Source organism: Onychomys torridus, chromosome 2 (genome assembly GCF_903995425.1).
Source record: "Onychomys torridus chromosome 2, mOncTor1.1, whole genome shotgun sequence".
Taxonomy (NCBI): Eukaryota; Metazoa; Chordata; class Mammalia; order Rodentia; family Cricetidae; genus Onychomys; species Onychomys torridus.
Window position 1 is genome coordinate 78,107,740 of NC_050444.1, and position 25,591 is coordinate 78,133,330.

Below are 25,591 nucleotides of genomic sequence, written 5' to 3' on the forward strand. Positions count from 1 at the left end.
CAGGTCTCATAAAGTAACCCCAACTGCTGTGAGTGCCGTGACCATCTCCTTCGTGGGAGTCAGCATTCCACAACATCCGAGGGCCCTTCCTTCAATTTGTACATTCTTTCCTCCTCCTCGTCCCTGCTGTTTCCTGAGCCTTGGAAGGAGTGTTAGAGATGTCCCTTTTAGGGCTGAACACTCAGCAGTCACTTGTTCTCAGTATTTTGACCAGTCACGAGGCTCTGCCGCAGCTGTGACCCACTGCACGTTAGAAGCTTTTCTGACCAAAGCTGATCTATGGGCATAGATACGAATATACAGAGGGGCAGCTTGACTGACACAGCATGTCCATTTAGCAGAACAACAGCTAGAGCTTCCCAGCTAGAGCTTGTGACCTTCCTAGGCAGGAGCTTTTGACACAGAGTTTGATGTCTGGTGTCTCTCCACCACATTCTCCACCGGATTTTTTGAGACAGGATCTCTCACCAAATCCAGAACTTGCCAGTTTCAACAAGACTGATTGGCCAGCAATCCCCCAGGATCCACCTTTCTCCCTGGTACCCAATCTGGGGTTCCAGATGCACGTCACCATGCTTGGCTTTTTACATAAGTCCTGGGGTCCAAACAGTTTACCACTGCCCCAAGTGCTGTCTCTTTTCATGGAACCTTTTTTTAGGGGTGCCAGAGATTGAATCCAAGGCCTGATACGTGTGAGGCAATGCTGCACCACTGTGTCACACTCCCAACCTCTCTCAGAAAAAAAAAATAAACACCTCAGTTTCAATAGGAACTTAATACTTCCAGATACATTGATTTATGAAATTAATCAGTTTTTTGACTTTGAAAAACTATTTTGACTGATTTTAAATAGCAATCACATGGGACATTTGCTGCAACTCATTGTCCCTGTAATTATATGCTATTCTCTTTTGCCATCCCTTATCAATCTATAGGATTTTTGAATGACAGACCATACCTAATATTTTTCCATTTATTATGTAATTTCAAATTATAAAAACAAAAAGCTACCAAGATGGTGGTGGTGGTGGCAGGCAGATCTCTATGAGTTCAAGGCCAAAAGCTTTTGACCAGATTTACAATACCAGAGGTGAGTTCCTTCCTGTGCAGCAAGGCCTCAAATCCACCCAGGAAGTGGTTGGTTACCCCTAAGAGTCATGTCGCTACTACACCAGTGGGGACTCACGTTTTTATACCTGAAATATCCATAAAGTTGCTTTGTTTTCCAAATAGTTTTCCACATGAAGGAATTTCGTGTCCAGCTTTTAAAATAGTATTGTTAATGTAATTCTTGACTGTATATATTGTATATACTTACTGGACATAGTTTTTCTTGTATTAGTTATAAGCTTTTTTAAATTTTAGACAAAAAGGGGAAATGTGTTGATATTGTCTTCCCCAAAATATTGTACACCCTAATAAACTTACCTGGGGGTTTTATCTAGGGCTGGAGAGATGACTCAGTGATTAAGAGTACTTTTTGCTCTTGCAGAAGACCTAGGTTCGATTCCCAGCCCCACATAGTGGTTCACAACCGTGTGTAATTTTACTCCCAGGGGAGCCAATGCCCTCTTCAGACCTCTGTGGCCTGTGGGCATCAGTATTTCTATCCTCATATCACTATGAACATTTTAAAAACTAAGAGGCCACATCCATTTTCTCTCACTCTTTTTATGGGGGGGGGGTGGCATGAGACGGGGTCACTCTATGGCCCTGACTGGCTTGGAACCCACTTTGTAGAACTGCTGTGTAAACCTTTGAAGTAGACTTTGAAGTCCGGACAATATTCCCACGGCTGCCTATGGAGTGCTGGTAGTCGGGGCATGCCTCGCCGTATCTACCTCAGTAATAAAACTGCCTCTTGCCAAATATCTGCATTTGCTGATAGCCTACAACATAAGAAAGGAGCCAAGCCCATCATGATGGTGCACAGCTGTAACCCGGCAGCAACAGGAGGACAGCTGGGGGTTCGAGGCCAACTGGGCTACGTCAAGAATTCCAGGCTGGTCTGGGTGACATAGCAAGACTCTGTCTCCAAACAATGATGCTAAAATAAATAAATTAAAATGATGGTAAATGACTGGTTGTTTCTGGTGTGTAAGTGGAACTGAAAATAGGAACTAATCTAGAGTCATTTAGTTGTTGCTTTGTGGGTGATTTTTTTTTTTTTCTAATATTTGGAGACAGGATCTCAGTGAGTTATCTAGGCTGGCTTTGACCTTGCTATTATTCCAGGCTGTTGTGAGACTCGTAATTCCCCTGCTGAGTGCTGGAGTTACAGGTGTAGCCTACTATGCCCAGCACTAGAGTCATTTCTGTTGGGTATTGAACTGGGTGTGTGTATTCTGTGCTTTGGGGTTCACTCTAAGCCCCAAGTGGGGCCTTAGTGTGAGGCTTGTATGCCTATGGAAATCATTCTAGTCCCTTCCAGATTCTAGAATTACAAGACAGTTGAGGGTCGGTGGTACAGGCTTGTAATACCAACCTTGGGGAGGGAGTGGAAAGAAGGGGCTCAAGGCCAGCCTTTGCTACACAGCAAGTTCCAGGCAAGCCTGAGCTAACAAAGACCATGTCTCAAAGAGTAACAAAAAGATACAGGGCTTAAACAGGACTCCAAAGTTGGAAATTAAGTAAAAACAAAGCATGTGCCAACACTGTACCTTGGAAAGGAAACTTTGTCGGTAACCAGCAACCAGCCAGATCTGGAGCCACATGCTAGTTCACACTCATTGTAAACCCTTATGTGGTGGTCTTGTGTTCCCCAAAATATTGTGCACCCTAATAAACTTATCTGGGGCCAGAGAACAGAACAGCCACTAGATACAGAGGCTAGAAAATGGTGGCACTCACACCTTTAATCCTAACATTCCAGAGGCAGAAATCCATCTGGATCTCTGTGAGTTCAAGGCCACGTTGGAAACAGCCAGGCATGGCAACACGAGCCTTTAATCCCAGGAAGTGATGGCAGGAAGCAGAAAGGTATATAAGGCATGAAGAACAGGAACTAGAGCTGGTTAAGCTTTTAGGCTTTTGAGTAGCAATTCAGCTGAGATCCATTCGGATGAGGACTCAGAGGTTTTCAGTCTGAGGAAACAGGATTGGCTAAGGAACTGTCAAGGTGAAGAGGCTGTGGCTTGTTCTGCTTCTCTGATCTTCCAGCATTCACCCTAATACCTGACTCCAGGTTTGATTTTATTAACAAGACCTTCTAGCAGTTCATGCTATATCCTTACAAGTCACATGGGTTTTGATCTGCAAAATGACAGCTGTTGCATCTTTCCATCAGTTGGGACCAATCCAGTTGGCTCAAATGCCCTTTCTTTCTTCTTTTCCAGCATCTGGGTGGTCCAGTGCGCTGCTACAGGGAGATGAGGCAACTGCAGATCCCATAGGAACCGACACAGACATGGCCGTGGAGGTAAGACCTTTCTCAGGCGGCTTCTCCAAGGCTGTCTGTATGTCAGCGTGAGGCAGTGGCAGGCTCCCTTGGCCTGGCTGGCCTCTCTATCGAGGCAAACAGACACAGGGTTTCCTGAAATCTGGGAGCAGACAAGGAAAGCTTTTTAAAATCTTGTTATATTTTTATTTATTTTGTGTGACTGAGTGTGCGTGAGTGGTCCTGTAATGTGTCAGAACACAAGTGTGGAGGTCAGAGGACAACTTGGAGGAGTCAGTTCTTTCCTTCCATGATTTGTACCTGAGGAATGAATTAAAATGTCAAGTTTGGCTGCAAGCACCTTTACCTGCTGAGCCATCTCACTGGCCCTCAGAAAGTTTTTGAAAGCCAAAATCTATGTCTTGATCTCCAGTGGGCCTGCTGTAGGATATTCATGAACATCTAAGAATAGGTTGAGTTCAAATGGTAGCCTCCATGGGGTCAGAGCAGCAGCCATGAATATTCTGAGCTTTGAGAAGTCCAGCCCCACTGTGCATTGTAGAGAAAGGTCATGGAGGCACAGGGCAGCTTTGGTTCAGACTCAAGCTTTCCAGTGATGTCAGCAGGAAGGCAGCACATGGCCCACTCAGGCAGGAATAGTGATGGCCAGAGGTTTACAAAATGAGTCATCTGAAGTTAATGAAATAAGCGCCGTGCAAATGAAATGCATGAAATGTATAATCATCACATGGATTAAGGGCTCTTTAATGAACATGACCAGCGGCTCTGCCGTACTGGGTTGGATACAAAGGAAGCTGTCTCCTTCTTCTGTCGTGTTTTAGTTAACAAAGGCTGGATGCGGAGGACTTCCTCCTGTCTCTCCTTGGATGACTTGAATTTTCAGTACCTGGCCATTTCTGAATGTTTTCTTCTGGAAACATAAAAACACAAAAGCCTTCCTTTTGTTTTGTGTTGTTGTTTCGAGACAGGAAAGGTGGTAGGAGGGACAGAGGAGGAATTGGAAGGAGGGAAAGGGGGCAGGGGGGGGGGAGGATTTGACCAACCCACATACATTATGTGCATTGAATGAAGAGCTTATTTACCATTTTGTTATGTATTTATTTATTTGTCATACTGGGGGGTTGAACCCAAGGCCTTCTTTTTGCCAGGCAAGCACTCTATCAACTAATCCTCAGATCATAACTTTCATATTTAAAATAATTTCTAAATATATCAGTGTAGACAGGAGCATCATATGAACCTGTTTGATAGTTTAAAATTGCTCAGTGTGGTGGGTTGAACTGTTAATTGTAAAACACTGCATCTTACTGGGCAGTGGTGGCATATGCCCTTAATCCCAGCACTTGGGAGGCAGAGGCAGGTAGATCTTTGTGAGTTCGAGACAAGCCTGATCTGTAGTTCTAAGAAAGCCAGGGATATACAGAGAAACCCTGTCTCAAAAACAAAAACAAAACACTGCATATCTAAAGGATTATTTGAGAAGAAAAGGGAGAACAAGAGAGGGTAATAAAAGGATTAATATGATCCATGTATGCCAGAATGAAGCCTGTCATTTTGAACAATTAATGTATACTACTAAAAAACTTCAGGGGGATAGAGAGATGGCTCCTTGGTTAGGAGCATGCGCTGCTCTTCAGAAGACTAGAGTTCGATTCTAAGCATTCAGGTGAGGTGGTGCACAATTGAGATCCAGGAAGAATTGATACTTCTGACCTTCTTGGGCATCTGTACATATATGTGCATACCCATACATACATGTATACACCCATGCACAGATCTAAGCAACATACACGATTAAGAATATTATTTTAAAAATCAGCTAGGCATGGAGGTACACACCTTTAATCCCAGCACTTTGGAGACAGTCAGGAAGATCTCTGTGAATTCCAGGCCACCCAGGGCTACATAGAGAGGGGTTAAAATAAATTCATACCTGGTGATCCTTCCTGTAAGCCCAGCACTTGGGAAGCTGAGGAAAAAAGCTGGCGAGTGGGAAGAGATGGGTATAGAGGCCAGGAACTAGAAAGGGAAGCATGAGGAGGCAAAAAAAAAAAAAAAAAAAAAGACTTTCAGGTAGGGCAGGTAATAAAACACATGTGACATGGAAGTGGGGGAGGGTATATACACTAGGGTGAAGGTTGAGGAAATGAGAGGAAGGGGTGGTGGTGGTTATGAACCAAAACTGAACATAAAGATTTCTTAAAGAAACCTGCTACTTTGTTAGCTAATTAACATAAAGACCATTGCCCTCCCCCACCCTGAGAAACATCTGTCCTAACTTCAGGCATCTGTGAATGTGATCTTAACTTGGAGAAAGCATCTTTATAGATAAAATTAAGAGTCTTAGCTGGGCAGTGGTGGCGCACGCCTGTAATCCCAGCACTCAGGAGGCAGAGGCAGGCGGATCTCTGTGAGTTTGAGGCCAGCCTGGGCTACCTAGTGAGTTCCAGGAAAGGCACAAAGCTACACAGAGAAACCCTGTCTCGAAAAACCAAAAATAAATAAATAAATAAAAATAAAGAGTCTTGAGATGAGATCACTCCACTTTTACCAGGTGGTGCTAAAGCCAATGACATGTGTCTTTCTAAGAGATCAAAGAAAGAAGCAGGCGTGTGTGGAGGCCACATGAAGAGACAGGGGCCGAAACAGGAGTTCTGCAGCCTCGAGCTAAAACCGAATGGGGAGACGAAGGGTAGCTTAGGGGCAGCACATGTGGGGGGGCTTCTGTGTAAGTCCTGGCACACCAAAAAGACTCCACTCCAAACTGACAAAGCTCCAAAAGCTGGAAGATGCTAGAAGGAGCTTCTTCAGAGCCTGGTGAGGAGTGCAGCAATAACGATGATGATTTCAGACGGTGGCGCTCCAGAGATGGGAGAAAATGAATTTCTGTAGTTTTTAAAGCACTCTGTCTGCGGCAATTTGTCACAGCCACCCCAGGAGACGAATACACTAAAGATTCTACCGTGTGGTCTGGTATGGTGGTAGAGTCAGGCAGATCTCTGTGAGTTCAAGGGTAGCCTAGTCTACATAGTGAGTTCCAGGCCAGCCAGAGCTATGCAGTGAGATCCTGTGTTTCTACGGAGAACAGTGGTCACACTTGCTGACTACCAACACTACAGAGGCTGAAAACCAATACTGTACAGATCCGTCACAGCAGCTCGCTTCGCTGTGTTCATCCTTTGGAGAGAGACGCTGACTTTATTCCAGCTGTGTCATCACTGTTCACAGGAAAAGGGCGGTCAGACTTCAGGAGCCCTTCGAGTTGTCTTCTTCTGTGTTAATGTTTATTCGGACACTGAATGAGTGAGTGTGTGAATGGTATGGCTTATCGTTTGCTAAAACTTGCCTGGCTATGGAAATCCCCTTTGCAGCAGAAACAGGAACTTTCCAGGCTGCTGCCTTTAAAGTTCAGATTTCAGAAGATCTGAAATTAAAATGAGTGCTTTTCTTCCCCCCTGGTAAAGTACTTGGATTGAACACATGCTAGGCAAATACTTTACCACTGAGCTATAATCACAGCTCCTTAAAAACAAACAAACATGCCAGGTGGTGGTGATGCACGCCTTTAATCCCAGCACTGGGGGGCAGAGCCAGGAGGATCTCTGTGAGTTCGAGGCCAGCCTGGTCCAGGAAAGGCTCCAAAGCTACAGAGAAACCTTGTCTTAAAAAACCAAAAACAAACAAAAACAAATAAAAGCAGAGAAAGAGACAGGCTACGCTCGACCTTGCTACTTTATTTTGCCAATCTTCCAAGTAGGTTTGCACCACTGGGCCTAATTGATCAAGACAGAGTTTAGGGACTTGCCTGTCTTGTCAATTCTTGGTTATTTCTTTTTGTTTTTGTAGTCTTGGGCATTGAACCCAAGACTTTGAACATGTTAGAACATTCTAGACAATCTACCGCTGAGCTATATCCTTTTGAAACAAGGTCACACTAATTTGCCATCCTCCTGCCTCTGCCTGTTAAGTAACTGTGCTTACAGGCCTGCAATGCCAGACATGGTTGATAAGCTCCCCCTGCACAGGGAAGGAGGCTCAGACTTCTTCGCTCTGACTCCAGGGCACTTCTCCACATCTTCCACTACATCTCAGCATCTGTCCCTGTCCTCTCCATCCAGTCTTTAGCCAGTTACCTTTCAATCCCAGGAGTCCTTCCGTCTGAAGCCTTTCCAGCCTCCTCACTCCTTAGAACAGACCAAACTCAAGGCCAGGTGCCTCGTTTTTTTTTGTTGTTTTGTTTTGTTTTTTTTTTTTTTTTAGTTTATTTTTTTATTTTAGGTGCCTCATTTTTTAAAGCCCCGTGGCTCTGCTTTCTTTGGTATTACATGTACTAAAATTGGAATGAGGCAAAGATTAGCATGTCCCCTGCTGAAGGATGACACACAAATTGGGGAAGTGTTCCTACTTAAAAACAAAAAACAAACCAATTTGGCTTTTACTCACAGTTTCCTAGCTAGCTAGCTCTTCCCCTCCGCCCCCTCCCATCCTGGTTCATTCTTCAAGTTGAACGCTCAGATGTTCCCTCCTCCCGTGACATTTTCTGTCCAGTATTCTTGCTGGATGTTCTCACAAGACGTAGTACATCTTCATCATAACTATATGCAATAAATTTTAAAAAAGAAAGAAAGGAAGGAAGGAAGGAAGGAAGAAAGGAGGGGGAGTAGAAACCTTGCCTAGCATGTGTGGGTCCTAGGTTCAGTCCCTTTGTGGTGGTGCAGGAAGTCAGAAGGATTGAGATGGAGGCAGGAGGATTGCTGAGAGTTAAGAACAGCTTGGCTACATGGCAGTTTGAGGTAAGTCTAAGCTACTTAACAGGTTCCTGTCTCAAAAATACAAGAAAATTGAAAACTAAAAAAATAAAAAAGAAAAAGAAAATCTCACTAGGTGTGGTGGTGCGTGCCTTCCATTCCAGTACTCACACTCAAGAGGGAGAAGCAGGAAGAATTCTGTGGCAGGTGGATCTCTGTGAGTTTCAGGTCAGGCTGCTTCTCCAAAGTGAGTTCTGGGCCAGCCAGTCACATACAGCATGATTCTCTTGTAGCACACAGTTACTTTTTTCACCTTCTAGAGGCTCTGAAACTTCAGTTCCTTAAAAAAAAATCAATCTCCCCCCCTTCCTTTGTCTACTCTCTCTCCCTCCTTCTTTTCTTTCTTTTTCCTTCCTTTAAAATAAGCCAGGCAGTGATGGTGCACACCTGCAATCCCAGCACTCAGGAGGCAGAGACAGGCAGATATCTCTGTGAGTTCGAGGCCAGCCTGGTCTACAGAGCGAGATCCAGGACAGCCAGGGAGAAACCCTGTCTTGGAAAACAAACTAACAAAAAATAAGAGGTCTTATGTAGCCCAGGCTGACCTCAAACTTTCTATGTAGCTAAGGGCAACTTTGAATTCTAACTTTCCTAGTCAGCCTCTGCCTCTGCCACCACACCCACTTAGTTCCCTTTAGCTTTGAAAAAAAATACAACTTTTTAAGGCATACACTTTTTGTGTCATAAAGATAACCCATGTGTTTGATTTAATAATTTTTAGAAAATGTGTCATTGTAAGCAAAAAGCAAGTACCACTCAACTACATGTCCAACCCCACCAGCCTTAAAAATACCTTCATCAGGGCTGGAGAGAAGGCCAAAAGGTTGAGAGCACAGTTTGCTCTTCCAGAGGACCCAGGTTCAATTCCCAGCTCACACCTGTCTTAACTCCAGTTACAAGGCTTTTTTGACACCCTCACACAGACATATTTGCAGGCAAACACCAAATGAACATGAAATAAAAATAAATTTACAAAAACCTTCATCATTCCAGTGAGACCCTACACTCTCTCTTCCTTGTTATCACTGCCCCAGCCCAACTCCAGGCTGTGGAGTCTCACAGGGTGATCTCTTGTACCTGATTAGTATGCTTTGGAGGGAGGTCTACGTTCCTATTATTCCCATTCCTATTATTGCTGAATAACATTTGGTTTATGAGTGTGCCAGTATGTCACCGTGGGGGGTTTTGTTTTGAGGGTACTGGGGCAGGAACCCAGGGCCTGGCACATGCTAAGCAAGTGTTCTGCTGTGAGCTACATCCCCAGCCCTGTTTAGTTTTGGTTTTGTACTTTCACAAATTGATGGACTTAGGAGTTGTTTCTGCTTGCTGTCAGTAACACTACTAGGAACACACATTTCCAGGGAGGTAGCAGAAGAGAGGAGGCAGTACTTAGCCATCGGGGAAATGTGTTACCAAGTTATGGCTGCACAGTTGCTCTTGTGGAATTTCAACCTGTTTGAATGATCAGCATTTACTTTAGTCAGCCAAGCTGGTTGTGAAAACCTGGATTTTAAAAAAATAAATGGTTGGGGATTTAGCTCAGTGGCAGAGCGTTTGCCTAAGAAGTGCAAGGCCCTGGGTTCGATCCTCAGATCCACTAAATAAATAAATAAGTAGATAGATAGATAGATAGATATTTTAAAATAAATAAATAAATGAACATTAGAAAAAGAAGAGTGCAAGAAGGCAATGTAACAGGAATCTTAAAAGGTCTTATTAATGAAACCAAACCCGAGGCCAGGTATTGGGGTGAATGCTGGAAGATCGGAGAAGCAGAACAAGCCACGGCTATCTCACCTTGCTAGTTCCTCAGGTGATCCTGTTTCCTCAGGCTGGAAGCTTCTGAGTCCTCCTCCACATGAATCTCAGCTGAACTGTGTTGCTCCAAACCTGAACACTTAACCAGCCAAATGCTTAACTAACTACATGCTTTACTCCAATTGCTCTGGTTTCTGGTCTTCACGCCTTATATATCTTTCTCTTTCTGCTGTCACTGCCTGGGATTAAAGGCAGGGTTTCTGGGATTAAAGGCGTGGGTCACCATGTTTAGCTGTTTCTAAAGTGGCCTTGAACTCAGAGATCCGGCTAGCTCTGCCTCCCAAGTGCTGGGATTAAAGGCGTGTACCTCCACCACCCAACTTCTGCTATAGCTTACTCTTCCCATTTTCTAGCCACCATTTTTGGCTTTGTTCTAGTGGCTGTCTGTTCTCTGCCCCCAGGTATGTTTATTTCGGGGAACACAGAATATTTCAGGGAACACAATACCCACCACAGGGCAAGAAGAGGTCTCAAAAGTTTGCCTCTGCCAGCAACAACTGTACTAAAGAGATCTTCTGTTTACCAGGAAAAGTAACAACAAGAGTTTACAGACACTAAGTGGGCTCTCATCTTCTGAACCCACATGGACAATAGATCACAGTTTTCAACAAGCTAACTCTGGAAGGCCTGTGGGCAGAGTGACCAGGCTACCAGGAACTTCCATCTGGAGACAGTTAGGCCATACATGTATGAGTGCTCTGTGATGATATGTCCTTTGACTATGCCATAACTCCTCCAAGGAAGAGGTTAGGTGTTCCTGGAAACAATTCAGTCTTGAAAGATGTGAGTAGCAGTATGACCTCTTGTATGGAAAACAGAGTCAATCTGGACAGTGAACAAGCTATAAGGTCTTGGATTGTTTTTATTGAAATGTGTTTGTTTTGTGGAGTTACTCTTATCTAGTCCATGAAGCATGAAGTAATGTTACTTCTCTAGTAATTCTGGAGTAATGCAGTTGTGTGTGTGTGTGTGTGTGTGTGTGTGTGTGTGTGTGTTTGTACATTTGGCATGGCTCCTCAGATACTATTTCCCTTTAGTTTTGAGACAGGGTTGCTCACTGGCCCTGGAGCTCACCAAGTAGGCTAAGCTGGCTGCCCTGGGATTCCCAGGGACCCTTCCCACCTCCCCAGCATTGGGAGTATGAACACATACCACCACGCCTGGCTTGTTAACTTGGTTTCTGTGGGTCAAACTCCAGTCTTCAAGCTTGCAAGCACTTTACTGACTAAGCTATTTTCCTGTCGTCTAATTACTTATAATGAAAAGAAAATATCCTCGCTGACCTCCTCAACTCTGGGATGTAATTTGTTATTACAAGCCCACTTGGGTCAGGTGAGAGGGAGCAGATGGCACTTCCCAGCCCTCCTGCTTGAACCTGTTCTTTAAAAACCCTGCCCAGGGAAGAACTGGGAGAGGCCAGCCAGGGCAGTGCAGGTTTGGGAAGACCTGCTTCAAAGCTGCTTCCGGCTCCACCTTTCTGCTGTCAGTAGCTTGTATTGCACCCTCAAAACTACTTCTCTTCTAGAAACCTGATAATCAAATACTCCATTTTCTATCAATAAAACACATCTCCAGTCCTGGATAATAATACATGGCGTCTTCAATGCCAACAGGGTGGGCTCTACTATGTTCTCTTGTCCTGTGCATATTAAGACGAAAAACTAGCCTGGTGTGGTGGTGCAGGCAGACTTCTGTGAGGTCTGAGGTCAGCCTGGGCTGCATAGTGAAAACCAATCTTTAAAAAAGGAAGAGAGAGAGAGAGAGAAAGAGAGAGAGAGAGAGAGAGAGAGAGAGAGAAAGAGAGAGAGAGAAACTGTTTCTGAAGAGGAGCATAAACATACCAACATCATGATTTTTCTTAGAAAAAAAGCCTTGTATTCTCATTATGTCTGCAATATTTCTCCCTTGCTTACACCATAAATAAGACTGGCACCCAGTAGGCAAGTTAGAGGCTGTGGGTAGAACAGCTGAGGACACATTTCCAAGTCAAGGAAGGTTCTGGGTGGACAGCCGCATGCAAAGAGAATGCTTCTCTCCATGTGGAACGTGTCACTGGGAGAGACACTGTCCCCTGAGACAGGCAGATGTTCTCTGTTACAAAAGCAGGGAAAGCGTTTTTTGACTCTTCCTGTGGTGAATAGAGGTCACAGGTTATAGCTTTCTTTGGCTTTGGGTATAAAAAGCCACTCTGGAGAGCCTTTTGTTGCCGGTGGTGGAGACTCATTCGCCCTTTGTTCTCGATGATGGCAACATTGCAGGGCATTGTTTTGTGTTGGGGGCCCAGGACAAAAAGACACATCTGGGACCAGAAGTCAGTCTACACTGTGCACTCACAGAGAGGTTGCTCTAAATTTGTTCCCTGGCTAAAGGACATTTTCACCATTCCTTTTTTGGGTCTCCGAGTTAGTCTATTTAAGGTAGTGGATTGGCCGCGGGGGTGGCTGTGGGGGGGGGGAGGCAGCCCAGGCTTCGATGGCATAATTTTCACAGTGCTTCCTCTGTGAGAGTGACGGTCTTAAGTTTTCTTCAAATACATCCTTTCAAGGGGGTATAGTACTGCACGCTTTTAATCCTGACATTTGGAAGACAAGCAGGAGGATCTCTGTGAATTCAAGGACAGCCTTGTCTACACAGCAAGTTCCAGGTCAGCCAGGGCTGCATGTCAAGATTCTGTCTCAAAACAAAACAAAACAAAATAAAACAAAACAAAAAACCCAAGTCCAAACATATTTTTATCTGAGTGTGATTGCTTCCACCTGCAATCCCAGCACTCAGGAGGCTGAGACAGGAGAATTCCTGTGAGTTCAAGCCTATCATGAGCGGTGTGAAAGACTCTGTCCTTCAATTTTTACATAATACACACATTTGTAGCTGGATGTGATGGTGTATGCCTATAATCTCAGCATAGTATAATCCCAGAATGTTGAATGTGAGGCCAAGCTAGGCCACACGAGAAAAGCTCATCTCAAAAAAGTCAGGCCCTACTCCACCTCTGCAGAGGAAGAGGGCAGAAAGAATATAAGAGCCAGGGAATGGGAAGAATACATGAAATACTGTGTTCTCAATGTGATATGGTTGTTGTGGTTACCCACACAAGACCTACACAAAATCAAACCAGTTGAAAGCTGGAGTGACACTTCCTTCAGTAGTTAAGAGCACTGGCTACTCTTCCACAGGACCCAAGACAGATTCTCAGCATCCAATGACAGCCCGCAACCACCTGTAACTCCAGTTCCATGGCATTCAGTGCCCTCTTCTGGTCTCTGGGTGCACTGCATGCATATGGTGTACAAACATTCATGTGAGCAGAACACCCCACACACAAAATGAAAATAAAAGTTGAAAAGGCTTTTTTATAAAAAAAAAATGTGGATATTGTGGGGCACCCCCTTAGTGCTAGCATCTGGGGGCAGAGGCAGGCAGAGTCCCATGAGTTTGAGGCCAGCCCGATCTACATTGTGACTTTACAAACTGGGCTATTGGCAACGGATGGCCCCTGGAGAAGGGAGTTATTTTTCTAAAGGGATGTGGTCTCCAGCAGGCTGCCTAGACTCCAGGGTGTGGCTCACATCCATGTGGTACAGGAAGCACTACTGTGAGTCAGGAAATTATTTTTATAAAATAAGATGGAGCTGGGAGGACGAGGTGTTGGGGGGAGCAAAGGGGGGGAAGTAAGGGGGGACAGATATGATCGAGATACATATATGAAAATTTCAAAGGATAAATTAAAAATATTACATTTAAAATCACACAAAACCCAAAACAAAACAAAAAACCTCAGCCCAGAATGGAAAATGTCTGTGAGTCTAACACTTGGAAAGCAGAGAAAGAAGGATAAAGAGTTCAAGGCTAAGGTGCTGGAGAGGTGGCTCAGTGGCTAAAAGCACAGACTGCTCTTCCAGAAGACCCGGGTTTGGTTCCCAGTGCCCAGAGGTTCAGTTGCCTCTGTTGGCACTGCGTGCATGTGGGGCACATACATGCAAACACCCTTCCCATAAAATAAAAGTGGATAAATCTTTTTAAATATGTTTAAGAGAAATGCACATGAAAGGACTTGTCATAAGCGGCTATGCTCCGTCGACACTGTAGCTATTAGTTGTAAAAGGAATCTTAAAGAGTCTTATTAATAAAATCAAACCCGAGGCGAGGCCAGTTATTGGGGTGAATGCTGGAAGATCAGAGAAGCAGAACAAGCCACAGCTATCTCACTTTGCTAGTTCCTCAGGTGATCCTGTTTCCTCAGGCTGGAAGCTTCTGAGTCTTCCTCCACATGAATCTCAGCTGAACTGTGTTGCTCCAAAGCCTGAACACTTAACCAACCAGATGCTTAACTAACTATATGCTTTACTAACTTAGTTCCTGGTCCTCAGGCCTTATATACTTTTCTGCTTTCTGTTATCACTCCCTGGGATTAAAGGTTGGGTTTCTGGGATTAAAGGTATGGGTCACCATGCTTAGCTGTTTCTAAAGTGGCTTGAATTCAGAGATCCACCTGGCTCTGCCTCCCAAGTGCTGGGATTAAAGGCGTGCACTAACACCGCCCAACTTCTGCTATGGCTTACTCTTCCCATTTTCTAGCCACCATTTTTGGCTTTGTTCTAGTGGCTGTCTGTTCTCTGACCCCAGATATGTTTATTTCAGGAAACACACAATATTTCAGGGAACACAATACCCACCACAATTAGTCCTGTGTGCTGCTTTTTAGCATCAACTGAAATGAGTGTCCAGTAAATGAAGTCACATCATCTCAGGTAGGTGTAGATGGGGGTCGTGGGGGACAAATCAAAGACCCCGGGTACCTTCTGAGTCATTTCGTTTTCTCACCGAGTTCTCTCGCTGATAGTAACAGTCAGAATGGATTTTGTTCTGAGCTAGGAACTGTGCCAAACCCTTACGCACACCATCTCCTTTGTTTTTGTTCTTATTCTCTTCTGTCTGTCCCGTACAATCCTCAAAACAACGCTGCAAAGGAAAACCATTCCTAAGCTTTTCACAGATGTGGTCAAGACTGCGGTAGTGAAGTTCACTCACATACCAGAGCTCCGGAAGCCGGGTTTTGAACCAGACAGACAGATACTTGGTAGCCAAGAGGGATGACTCATCCTAACACTGAGAAGGCTATGGCAAGAGGATAGTCAGTAGTTTGAGGTCAGCCTTGGCTATATAGTGAATTCCAGGCCAGCCTGGGTTACAGTGTGAGACCCTGTATCAAAAAGGAAAAAATGATACTTTGCAACTTCTATATTTGAATAGTAAATGCAATTTTTTTATTTTATTTTATTTTTTTTTTTTTTGGTTAGCAGAACAAGGAGGAATCTAGAGATGGGCATGGGCAGGAATAACTTAGCCAGATAAAATAGTGGAAACCTGGGGCCAGTGGCTTAGCTCACTGGCAGAACATGTTCAAGGCCTAGATTCAACCTCAACACCAAACATCAAATCCCCCCCCCCACAATACCCTGCAGATCCAGTTAAGTTTGAGCTGGAGATAACTGTTAAGCAATAATTTCTTAATGGTATGCCCCAAATACTGCATAAAGCATGCTTTGGACTTATCCTAAGAAATTGCTTGTTGTTGACTTAAAGTTCAATGTCACAGTGTTTTCATGTGTTGAGTCTTCGGAGGCAGGAGGGTGCCACAAGCATGGTGTTTGCTGTGCTTTGATATTTAGTTAGTTGTGGGTTTGGGGTTTTTCTTTTTTAATTTCAAAACCGACAACTGTGCAAATAAAAACCACAGTTTAGCTCAAACATCTGCTTCTTGATATTTTATTGGGATTTTGGAGACAAGGTCTTGCTGTGTAGTCCAGGCTAGCCTCAAGCTCGTGACCACGCTTCTGTCTGAATCTCTCAAGTGCTGGGGTCACAGCCATGAGCCACCATGCCTGGCTTTGGTTTGATGATCTTAAGTGGCCTTGTTTTTCATTCTACAATCAGGCGGTATTTCTGTAAGATGTGAGGAGGGCTACCGTTGGCTGGACAGATAGTTTTGTAGTCTGAAAGGGAACCAAATGACAAAAACCAGCCGCAAAGGCGTATTGGTTGTCTCGGATGCTTCCTTTGTAGAGGACGGGTCTGAGAGAGAGAACAATAGAAGTGATGGGTTAGCTGCAGATCCACTTCAGGTTCTTTTGTGGGCCAGAGGATGAAAGGGCTAAGCATTGAAGCAGAAGCCCTTTGTAATGCTCTGCTTGGAAAGCTTGGCCGTCTCTCGCTGGCCTGATTTCTTAAAGGCTTGTATAATGTCTTACTTGCTTTTGGTCTGATGACAAATAACTTCCATGTGGATGGCTCCATTTTGATTTTGCCCTGGAGTTCCAGTTAGGGTCTCTAGTGCTATATGATAAAACACCACAACCAAAAAGCAAGTTGGGGAGGAAAGGGTTTATTTGGCTTACACTTACACATCATAGTCCCTAATTGAGGGAAGTCAGGACAGGAACTCAAACAGGGCAGGAACCTGGAGGCAGGAGCTGATGCAGATGCCATGGAAGGATGCTGCTTACTGGCATGCTTCAGCCTGCTTTTTTATAAAACCTGGGACCACCCGCTGAGGGATGCACCACTCACAATGGGCTGGGCCCTCCCATAGCAATTACTAATTAAGACAATGCCTTACAGTCAGGTCTTTTTTTTTTTTTAAATCCACCTGAGATTTATTCTTATTGACTTGGTATTTTACTATCTAGCATTTACATAACATTTACACTTATCTGTTGAGATTTACAGCCCCATCTCAATCTCAGTTAATATTTATTGAGTGCTTACTAGGTACCAGCCATTTTGTGTGGTACTAATACCCGGATTATCTTATTTAGTAGTCACAGAGAAACTGAAGGGGTGGATGCTTCTGCTTCTTCCTGTCACAGATGAGGAAACTGAGCCACAGTGTGGCCACGGTTGGGCAGCTAAGTAGATGTTTCACTGATGTTTGAACATGCTGAATTGGGTTGTACTGCAAGAAGACCATATCTGTACAGCAAACTCCACAACTCCTGCAAATACTATGTAGCAAATGATTTCTATGCCTTAGAGGCTTTGTCTCTCCCTCAGGGTCCCTGGGTCCATCAAGTATGCATACCTGGCTGTGGAAGCTTGAGTAGGAATGCCCACCCCACTCCTTAGACTCATGTGTTTGAATGATTAGCCCATAAGGAGTGGCACTCTTAAGAGGTATAGCCTTGTTGGAGTAGATGTGGCTTTGTTGGAGGAAGTGTGTTACTACTGGGTGGGCTTTGAGGTTTCAAAAGCTCAAGCCAGGCCTCGTGGCTTACTGTTTCTTCCTACTGCCTGTGGATCCAGATGTAGAAATCTCAGTTATCTCTCCAGCATCAGGTCTGCGGTGCATGCCGCCATGCTTTCTGACATGACAATAATGGGACAGTCAGATCTTATGGAGGCATTTTCTCTATTGAGGTTCCCTCCTTTCAAATAACTGTAGCTTGTGTCAAGCTGATATAAAACTAGCCAGCACATTTGGTCTGTTGAGGCCTGGTGAGAAAGCCTACTCCCAAACTATGGACTCCAGTTGTAATTATTTAAGACATATATTTTATGAAACTTTAAACCAGACAGAGGTGTAGTTTCAGTGTGCACAATATACTGGTAACTATTAAGTGTGATGGCGGCCCAAACCTGTAATGCCTGCCCTAAAGTTTGAAGTCAGTCTAAGCCACATAGCAAAGCCCTGGCAACCTATTAGTAAATGTCTCTCTGTGCACATTTCCTTAGGAATTAAGGTCTGCAACTGGATCCAGTTTCTCTAAAAGTAAAATCATAGAAAACTCTGCCCAGAACCCATTAGCTTCCCCTCTCCAACCCCTTTGAGACATAGTCTCATGTAGCCCAGGCTGGCCTTGAACCTGTCATGTAGCTGAATATGACCTGGAACTCCTGATCATCCTGCTACCTCCCAAGCACTAGAATTACAAGTGTGTGCCACTAGGCCAGCCCTACATATGTGTACCACCATGCTACCCTTGTGTGTATGTCACCGTGCCACCATGCCAGTGTGTGTGTGTGTTGTTTGTTTTAGGTGGTGACAGGGATTGAACCTAGGATCTTGTGCTGGCTAGGAAAGTGCTTTCCCACTAAGAATACTTTCAGCCTTTTTTAAATTTTGAGACAGGCTCACTCTGTTTCCTAATCCAGCCTTGAGTTCACTTTGAGAGCCTGAATTTTTCATCCTCCTGCCTCAGCCCTCCAAGTAGCTGGAACTGCAGGTCAATCCATCATTCCAGCTGTTAAAATGTTGACAAATATTCTTTTTTATTCCATTTATTTACTTATTGAGTGGGCATAGGTGGGTGTGCACAAGCCTGTGGGTGTGGAGGTCAGAGGACAACTTTCCACACTCAGTTCTCTCCTGCTGTGCGGGTTCCAGGGATCAAACTCAGGTATTCAGGCTTGGTGGCAAGTGCCAGCCCCTGGTGAAATATTCCTGCACTTCTACAAACTTTGTTACTTTCTAAGATGCCCTCTTTTTCAAAAGCCAGCCATGATGAGGTATACTGGGCATCCCAGGTAAGTACTGAGGAGCAAGAGAATCTCTGAGTTCAAAGCCAACCTCAGTTATAAAACAAGACACTGAATTTAAGAAAGAAAAGGAAAGAAAAAAAAAAAAAAACTTCTCAGCAAGTGATTACCTCCTAAAACAGATGGTACTGGCAGGGATAGTTCTCATAAAAGTTCCGAAACATTCACAGATATTTCCTCAGTACATCCCCGTAGTTCCTCCAAGTACATTGTGAGCATTCCTGCAATGGGAGTGTCTGGTGACAAGAAGGTTCTAGAAGCCCTCTCTTGGTGTTATCTGCATCTTCTGTGTCCACCCAGGGGAGACACCTACGTTGTTATCTTAACAGTGATTTGCTTCAGCTAGTTTGGAAACAAGGTTCATGGGGAAGAGCTAGAGCCTGTGATTTCAAACAGAAAGAACCAAGTCAAGCCACGCTCAGAACCCACAGTGAGCCTCTGTCTCAAAATACCAAAAAGAACAAAGAAAAGAGAAAGCATACACTCAGACAAGATGATTGGTTCACTGGCTAAAACAGTCTGCCAAGCACTAACAGTCTCTGTCTCCGTCTCCGTCTCCTTCTCCTTCTCCTTCTCCTTCTCTCTTCTCTCTTCTCTCTCTCCCTCTCTCTTCCCCCCCCCACCCCCCATCTCCATCTTCCTGCTTCAGCTATCTGACAGATTACTGGGGACAAGAAACAGTCCAAAGCATGCACCACCACACCCAGGCAGCCAGACTAGTTCGACCGTGGGGGCAGAGGTTGTAATTGCCTGGCGTATGTCTTAGAAAGCGTAAGGGAGGATTTGGAGGGACAGAGAGGCTGAACAGTTTTCCCAAACTCACCCAGTGATGGAGCAAGACTTAAACAGAGCTCTGTGCTCCTGGCTCTGTTTGTTTGTTTGTTTATTTTAATTGACATTCTGCCACATTGAAAAATAAGAATGACTTTAGTGCCCTGGAATTTTTATCTTAACTCCACTGTCATATCGCTAAGGCTCTGATTTGTCCTCAGCCATATAAGGGTGGAAAAACAAAAAACAAAAGCCAAAGCCTGGCGTGGGAGCACAGGAGCAGCAGTGCCCCACGTCCTAGTGTGTGGGGACCCTGCTCTCCCTCCTCTGCACTCAGTTTTATCTCAGCCTGCCTCTGAATTCCTTAGTAGCCAGGAGCTAGTGCCGGAGCATTGGATGGGGCTGTAAGAAGATGTGATAAGATGAAAAACCAAGTTGTGCATGTCCTAATCTATTTTATTATAAGTTGTGGTTTCTTTCTTTTATGAGAGAGTTCTGTTTGAGTGTTCTGATTGCCTTTGGTTTTTTGGTTTTTTGTTGTTTTGTTTTTTTCTTTTTCCGGAGCTGAGAACTGAACCCAGGGCCATGCTCTTGCTAGGCAAGCACTCTACCACTGAGCTAAATCCCCAACCCCTCACCTTTGTTTTATGGTCTTCAACTCCTGCTTCAGCCTTCCGGTTGCTGGGGTTATAAACCCACAAATCCACATGTGTCAACTGGTGTTTCTTTTTCTTTTTAACTTTTAAAAGCTAGCTGTATTTGTGTGTGTGTGTGTGTGTGTGTGTGTGTGTGTGTGTGTGTGTGTGTGTATACATGTGGAGGTAACTTGTGGGAGTCAGTTTTCTCCTTCCATTTTGTGGGTCCCTAGGATCAAATACTAGTCATCATGCTTGGTGGCTTGGTGCCAGCCCAACTACTATGGTTTCTAAAGAGATTTTTGTCTTGGCCATGGTCCCAATCTGACAGGGCTTAAAACAACATTTTTAGTAGTTTATGTTGGGGGTGTGTGTTTTGTCTGCTTGTATGTTTGTGCACATGTCTGCTGAGGCCAAAAGAGGGCATTAGATCCTCTGGATCTGGACTTACAGGTGGTTGTGGCCTGATGTGAATTGGGGAACTAAACCCAGGTCCCCTACAAGAGCAACAGGTGCTCTTAAAAACTAAGTCAGCAACATTAAAAAAAATTTTTTTTTAAAACCTTTGTTGAGTAAATCAAAGATTGCTGCAAATACTATCTCTTCAATAATCAGGATTATTACAAATTTAAATGCCAATTTAGTCTTTTTTGTTTTTGTTTTAGGCCCCTGATATAACTAAAAATCTTCACAGCTCTTTCTATAATTAACAGTCTGTATTTAAAAGTTTAGGGGAAGGAAAAAGTTTGGAAATGACTAAGAAAACTCTATAATCTCTTATTTTGTTTTATTTTTCTGGCCATCAAACTCAAGGCATTGTTCATACTGGTCAAACTCCTACCCTGTTGCCTGTATACAACAAAGCCGGGCAGTGGTGGCGCACGCCTTTAATCCCAACACCTGGGAGGCAGAAGCAGGTGGATCTCTTGAGTTTGAGGCCAGCCTGGGCTACAGAACAAGTTTCAGGCTGGCCAGGACTACACAGAGAAACACTGTCTAAAAAAGCCAAAACAACAAACAAACAAAAGCAAAAACAAAACAAAATAATAACAACAACAACAACCCCAGACATGATGGCACGTGTTGTAATCCCAGTGCTTGGGGGGCTGAGGCAGGATCTCCAGGAGTTCAAAACTACCTTGGGTCACAAAAGAATAAACAAAATGCCAAACCCTAGATGCAAGACACCAATAAACTTAAACATAGCTCTCCAGACTGGGTCTGTAGCTCAGTGGTACAGTGTTTGCTTAATGAGGCCCTAGGTTTGATTCCCAGCATCAAACCCAAAACCAGACACAAGCTAGCAAAATTCTCCATCTTACTTAACATTGAGAAGAGTTAAGTGTAGTTGGAATCAAAAGGTAGATTTGCATGGACCCCAGGTCACTGGTGAGAAGTCTGGAGGAAAATTTAGAGTTCCTTGCTGTTGGCTCTGGCTTAGCCCAGAGTGTGAGCAGGCAGCATGCATTTCAAGTATATTGAACATCTTCTGGGTTTATAGCACCATGCTTAAAGAACACTTTGTTCTGTGCTGTTTCTCCAGTGGGGCATCCATCACCTCTGGAGTGTTGACTAGAGTTTTCAAGAGCTTCATTAGTTAAACAATGATAAAATTCTCAGCCAGAACACAAAGAGCTTGGACCTCCTAGGATTTCGTTGTTAATGACCAAACTAATACATGCGTGTATTCTTTTGCTTTTAAAAATTATTTATTCATCTATTTCATGTGCAACAGCATTCTACTTACATGCATATCTGTGTGAGGGTATCAGATTCCCTAGAACTGGAGTTGCAGACAGTTGTGAGCTGCCATGTGGGTGCTGGGAATTGAACCCAGGTCCTCTGGAAGAGCAGTCAGTGCTTTTAACCACTGTGCCATCTCTTCTGCTCCCATGAGGGTACTCTTATTTTTTTTTGGGGGGGGTGTTGAGACAGGGTTTCTCTGTGTAGCTTTTCGCCTTTCCTGGAACTCACTTGGTAGACCAGGCTGGCCTCGAACTCACAGAGATTCTCCTCTCTGCGTTCCTAGTGCTGGGATTAAAGGTGAGTGCCACCACTGCCCAGCATGGGCACATCTTCAAACAGCCGGGTGAATGGAATGAGGTCATCACTTCCTTATGTGGAGAGTTTGGCAGAGGAGAGGCCAAGGGTGAGGATTTGGAAAAAGGAAATAAACATGGAATAGGCAGGAAAGAAACTTCTCTGGGCACAGGAAGTGGGAGTCCCCAGAGAGGAAGCAAAGGAAAGGCAGGCTTGGCAACTGGCAACCTGCGTCAAGAGCCAGGAGCTGAAGTAAACACAGTCCCCAAGCCAAGTGTTCTCAGAGGATGCTGTCCCCTTTGCTTACACCCTCCTGCCCCACCTGGGGCGACTGTGTGCTCCCCAAACCAGCCTGTGGGGCAGAAACAAATGCAAACAGACAAATACAGATTCCTGGATCCAGAACACCCAGGGAAAAGAGCTCAAGACAAATGCACACTCACACATAACACACTCTCACACACATGTATACACACTCTCTCTCACACACAGTCACACACATGCACACTCACACAGGTGCATTCTCATACACTCACATACCTGCACTCACACACACATTCTTACACACATACAAATATACTCACACACAGTCATACACATGCACACATATATACACGGGAACCATTGATTTATGGCATCTTATTCATCAATCTCCACTTATTGTTATTGTCCTAACCTTTTGGAAGAGTTAGTTGTTTTTCTCTTTCTAGAAAGGCACCATTTTTGTTCTTTAGAAGGGTGAGGTTTGTCTGTTTTGTTTGTTTGTTTGTTTTCTGACATGGTCAAACTCTGTGACTCACACTGGCTCACAGAGTGTATTAACATAGCCCTGGCTGGTCTCAGATTCATGACAATCCTCTAGCCTCAACTTCCCAAATTCTAGGATTCTGGTCCTGAGATACCACACCCAAATGTTTTCTTGTTTATTTGTTTGTTCATTTTGAGAGAAGGTCTTGGCACTTAGCCTGGGCTGACCTTGAACTTGAGATCCTCCTGTGTCAAGAAATTGCTGGGTGCTGTCACCAGGCCTGGCTCTAGAATGGTGATCTTATTTTTTATTTTAGTTGTTTTTGTGTTCATTTGGAGGTTCTAAGGAGCTGAGGAGGTGGTGGGGCAACAGGTGCTTCAACACTCATGAGTGAAGAATGGTCCCTCTCTGTCAGGGAAGGGTACATCAACTAAGGGTGCAGCTTCAAGTGGGGGAAACTCATGGACCCAGGAGGGAGAAAGAGACTCCCTCCTAACAACCAGACCAGCTGAATCAGCTCAGAAAACCACAAGTGACAGATATTGGTAGTGGTGGTGGAGGGGGGTGATAGGGTTTTACTATGTAGCACCCAGGCTGGCCTCCAATTTACTGGGAACACATCCAGCACTGATGCACGAAACCCCCAGCTCATGCTTTTGCTTTTGTTCCTTGTTAGAAGGATGAGGTGGTAAATTCCCTTTCATAGCCGACAGTCTTGGCCTCTGGGTTTTCAGATTAGCTTTCGGGGACAGTCTCATGTCTCTTTAAGCTTCTCTTCTCTGAGCTTGGGACATGTGTCCACTGCTAGGTCATTATGGACTTCGATCATCCTGCTCAGTTTGGAGGGGAGGAGAGAACGGGCTCTGTGTGTCTGGGCTGATTGCTCTGTGTCCTCTTACTTCTTGAGTCTCCGAATGGCCACTCCCACCCAAGGCATTGTTTAAAGTGGGCCAACAGCAGAGGAGAGGCATCACAAGAGGAAAGTGTTTACCTACTTGGTAGTGAAAGAAGTCTTCATCTCCTTAAAACATTTCTTTGGGAGGATCTCGCCGTGGAGGGCTGTCTGTCCTGGATAGTACAGGGCTTTCACAGCAGATAACATTTACTCCTTCAGGTCATGTTTCTAACCATTTATTTTCTTCTAAGGCACATGCAGGAGAGTAGAGTAGACATGCTTGTTTGTAAAATACTCTCAGCTTTACTATTATTCTAGAGTTGGGAGGATAGCTCTGAGGACCTAGGTTTGATTCCCAGAACCCATTTACAAAAGCCAGGCATGGTGGCACATACTTATAATCCTAATACTGGGGAACAATGGACAGGAAGGTCCCTGGGGCCCTCTGGCCAGCCAGGATAGCCTACTTGGTGAGTTCTAGCATAACGACAGAACCTGTCTCAAAATGACAAAGTGGATGGCAACTGGGGAGTGACTTTCAGGACTGACCTCTGGCTGCTGTACACACATGGAACACACACACACACACACACACACACACACACACACACACACACACAATTATCGTGTAAGACAAATGGCATCATCACTCCACAACTTCATGCTGGAGACACAACTACCCTTCCCATCTCTCCTGTTTTTCAAGCTCTCTCATGTTGTCCAGAATCACGTAGGAGCTGGACCAGTTTCCTGGTCACAGGTGTTCTGATTTAAAGCTGAAGGACGGTAAGACTCAGCAGTTGATGTCTTTAACCAGTGTAGAAGCATATCTGATGTCTGTGGTTCTTACAATGGGCTAGGAGAATTGCTGTCTGGGGTCAGATTGCAGCCTTGGTGCTATGGACATTTGGAGTTCAATAATTCCTTGTTAGGTGCACAAACATCTCTAAGGGAACAATCACAATGGAGAAGACCGACTATGTGCTCTAGGGAAACTTCTAGAGGAAAAGCAAAGTTTTGTTCTGGTTTTTTTGTTTTTTTTGTTTTGTTTTTGTTTTGTTTTGTTTTTTTGTTTTTGTTTTTGTTTTTGTTTTTGTTTTTGTTTTTTTGAGATAAGATTTCTCTGTATATCCCTGGCTGTCCTGGAACTCACTTTGTAGACCAGGCTGGCCTCAAACTCAGAGATTCCCCCTGCCTCTGCCTCTGCCTCTGGAGTGCTGGGATTAAAGGTGTGTGCCACCACCACCCGGCTGAGGAAAACTGATTTAGAAGGTGCTCCTATTTCTTTTTTAACTTTAATAGACTTACACTGATTTTACTGAACAAACGAAACATTTCTGAGCATCTGGTATATGTTTAAGCTGGGGATGTAGCTCAGGTTGGTAATGTGCTTGCCTAGAATGTACAAAGACCTGACATCAGTCTCCAGCATACATAAACCAAGTATGATGGCGCAGGCTTGGAATCCCAGCATTCAGGAGGAGAAAGACAGAGGATCAAAAGTTCAAGGTGTGGGCTGCAGTCAAGAGTAGTTGATAACTCCTGCTCTAGGGAACCTGACACCCTCATTTGGCTTCTACAGGTACCCAAACATGTACACACACAGAAACACACACACACACAGAAACACACACACACACACACACACACACACACATACACACACGGTAAAAAGGTAAAAATAAAATACAATTTAATAGGCTTAAAGGTTTTTCCATTACATAGAGAATTTATGACCAGCCTGAGCTGGTCATGGTGGCACAAACCTTTAATTGAAGGACTCAGGAGGCAAATGTAGGTAGAATTCTTTAAGTCTGAAACCAGCCTAGTCTACGTAGTGAGTTTCAGGTCAGTGACAGTTACATAGAAAGACCTTGTCTTGGACTGGAGAGATGGCTCAGCAGTTAAGAGCACTGGCTGTTCTTCCAGAGGTCCTGAGTTCAA

The 25,591-nt window shown here is 44.4% G+C and overlaps 1 protein-coding gene and 1 non-coding gene across 6 annotated transcripts in view; both read left to right on the forward strand.

The window, feature by feature from the left end:
* Positions 1-25,591, forward strand: part of Palm2akap2 (PALM2 and AKAP2 fusion) — a 474,173-nt gene that overhangs the window by 334,728 nt on the left and 113,854 nt on the right. For all 5 annotated transcript variants that reach the window (XM_036179073.1, XM_036179074.1, XM_036179075.1 and 2 more), the window contains one exon: positions 3,336-3,418. In XM_036179073.1, coding sequence (XP_036034966.1) covers positions 3,336-3,418 — 83 coding nt within the window. The remainder of the gene's footprint in view (positions 1-3,335; positions 3,419-25,591) is intronic.
* LOC118578970 lies at positions 7,706-7,807 on the forward strand. The gene has a single exon (XR_004944350.1). It is a non-coding gene; the product is annotated as a U6 spliceosomal RNA (small nuclear RNA).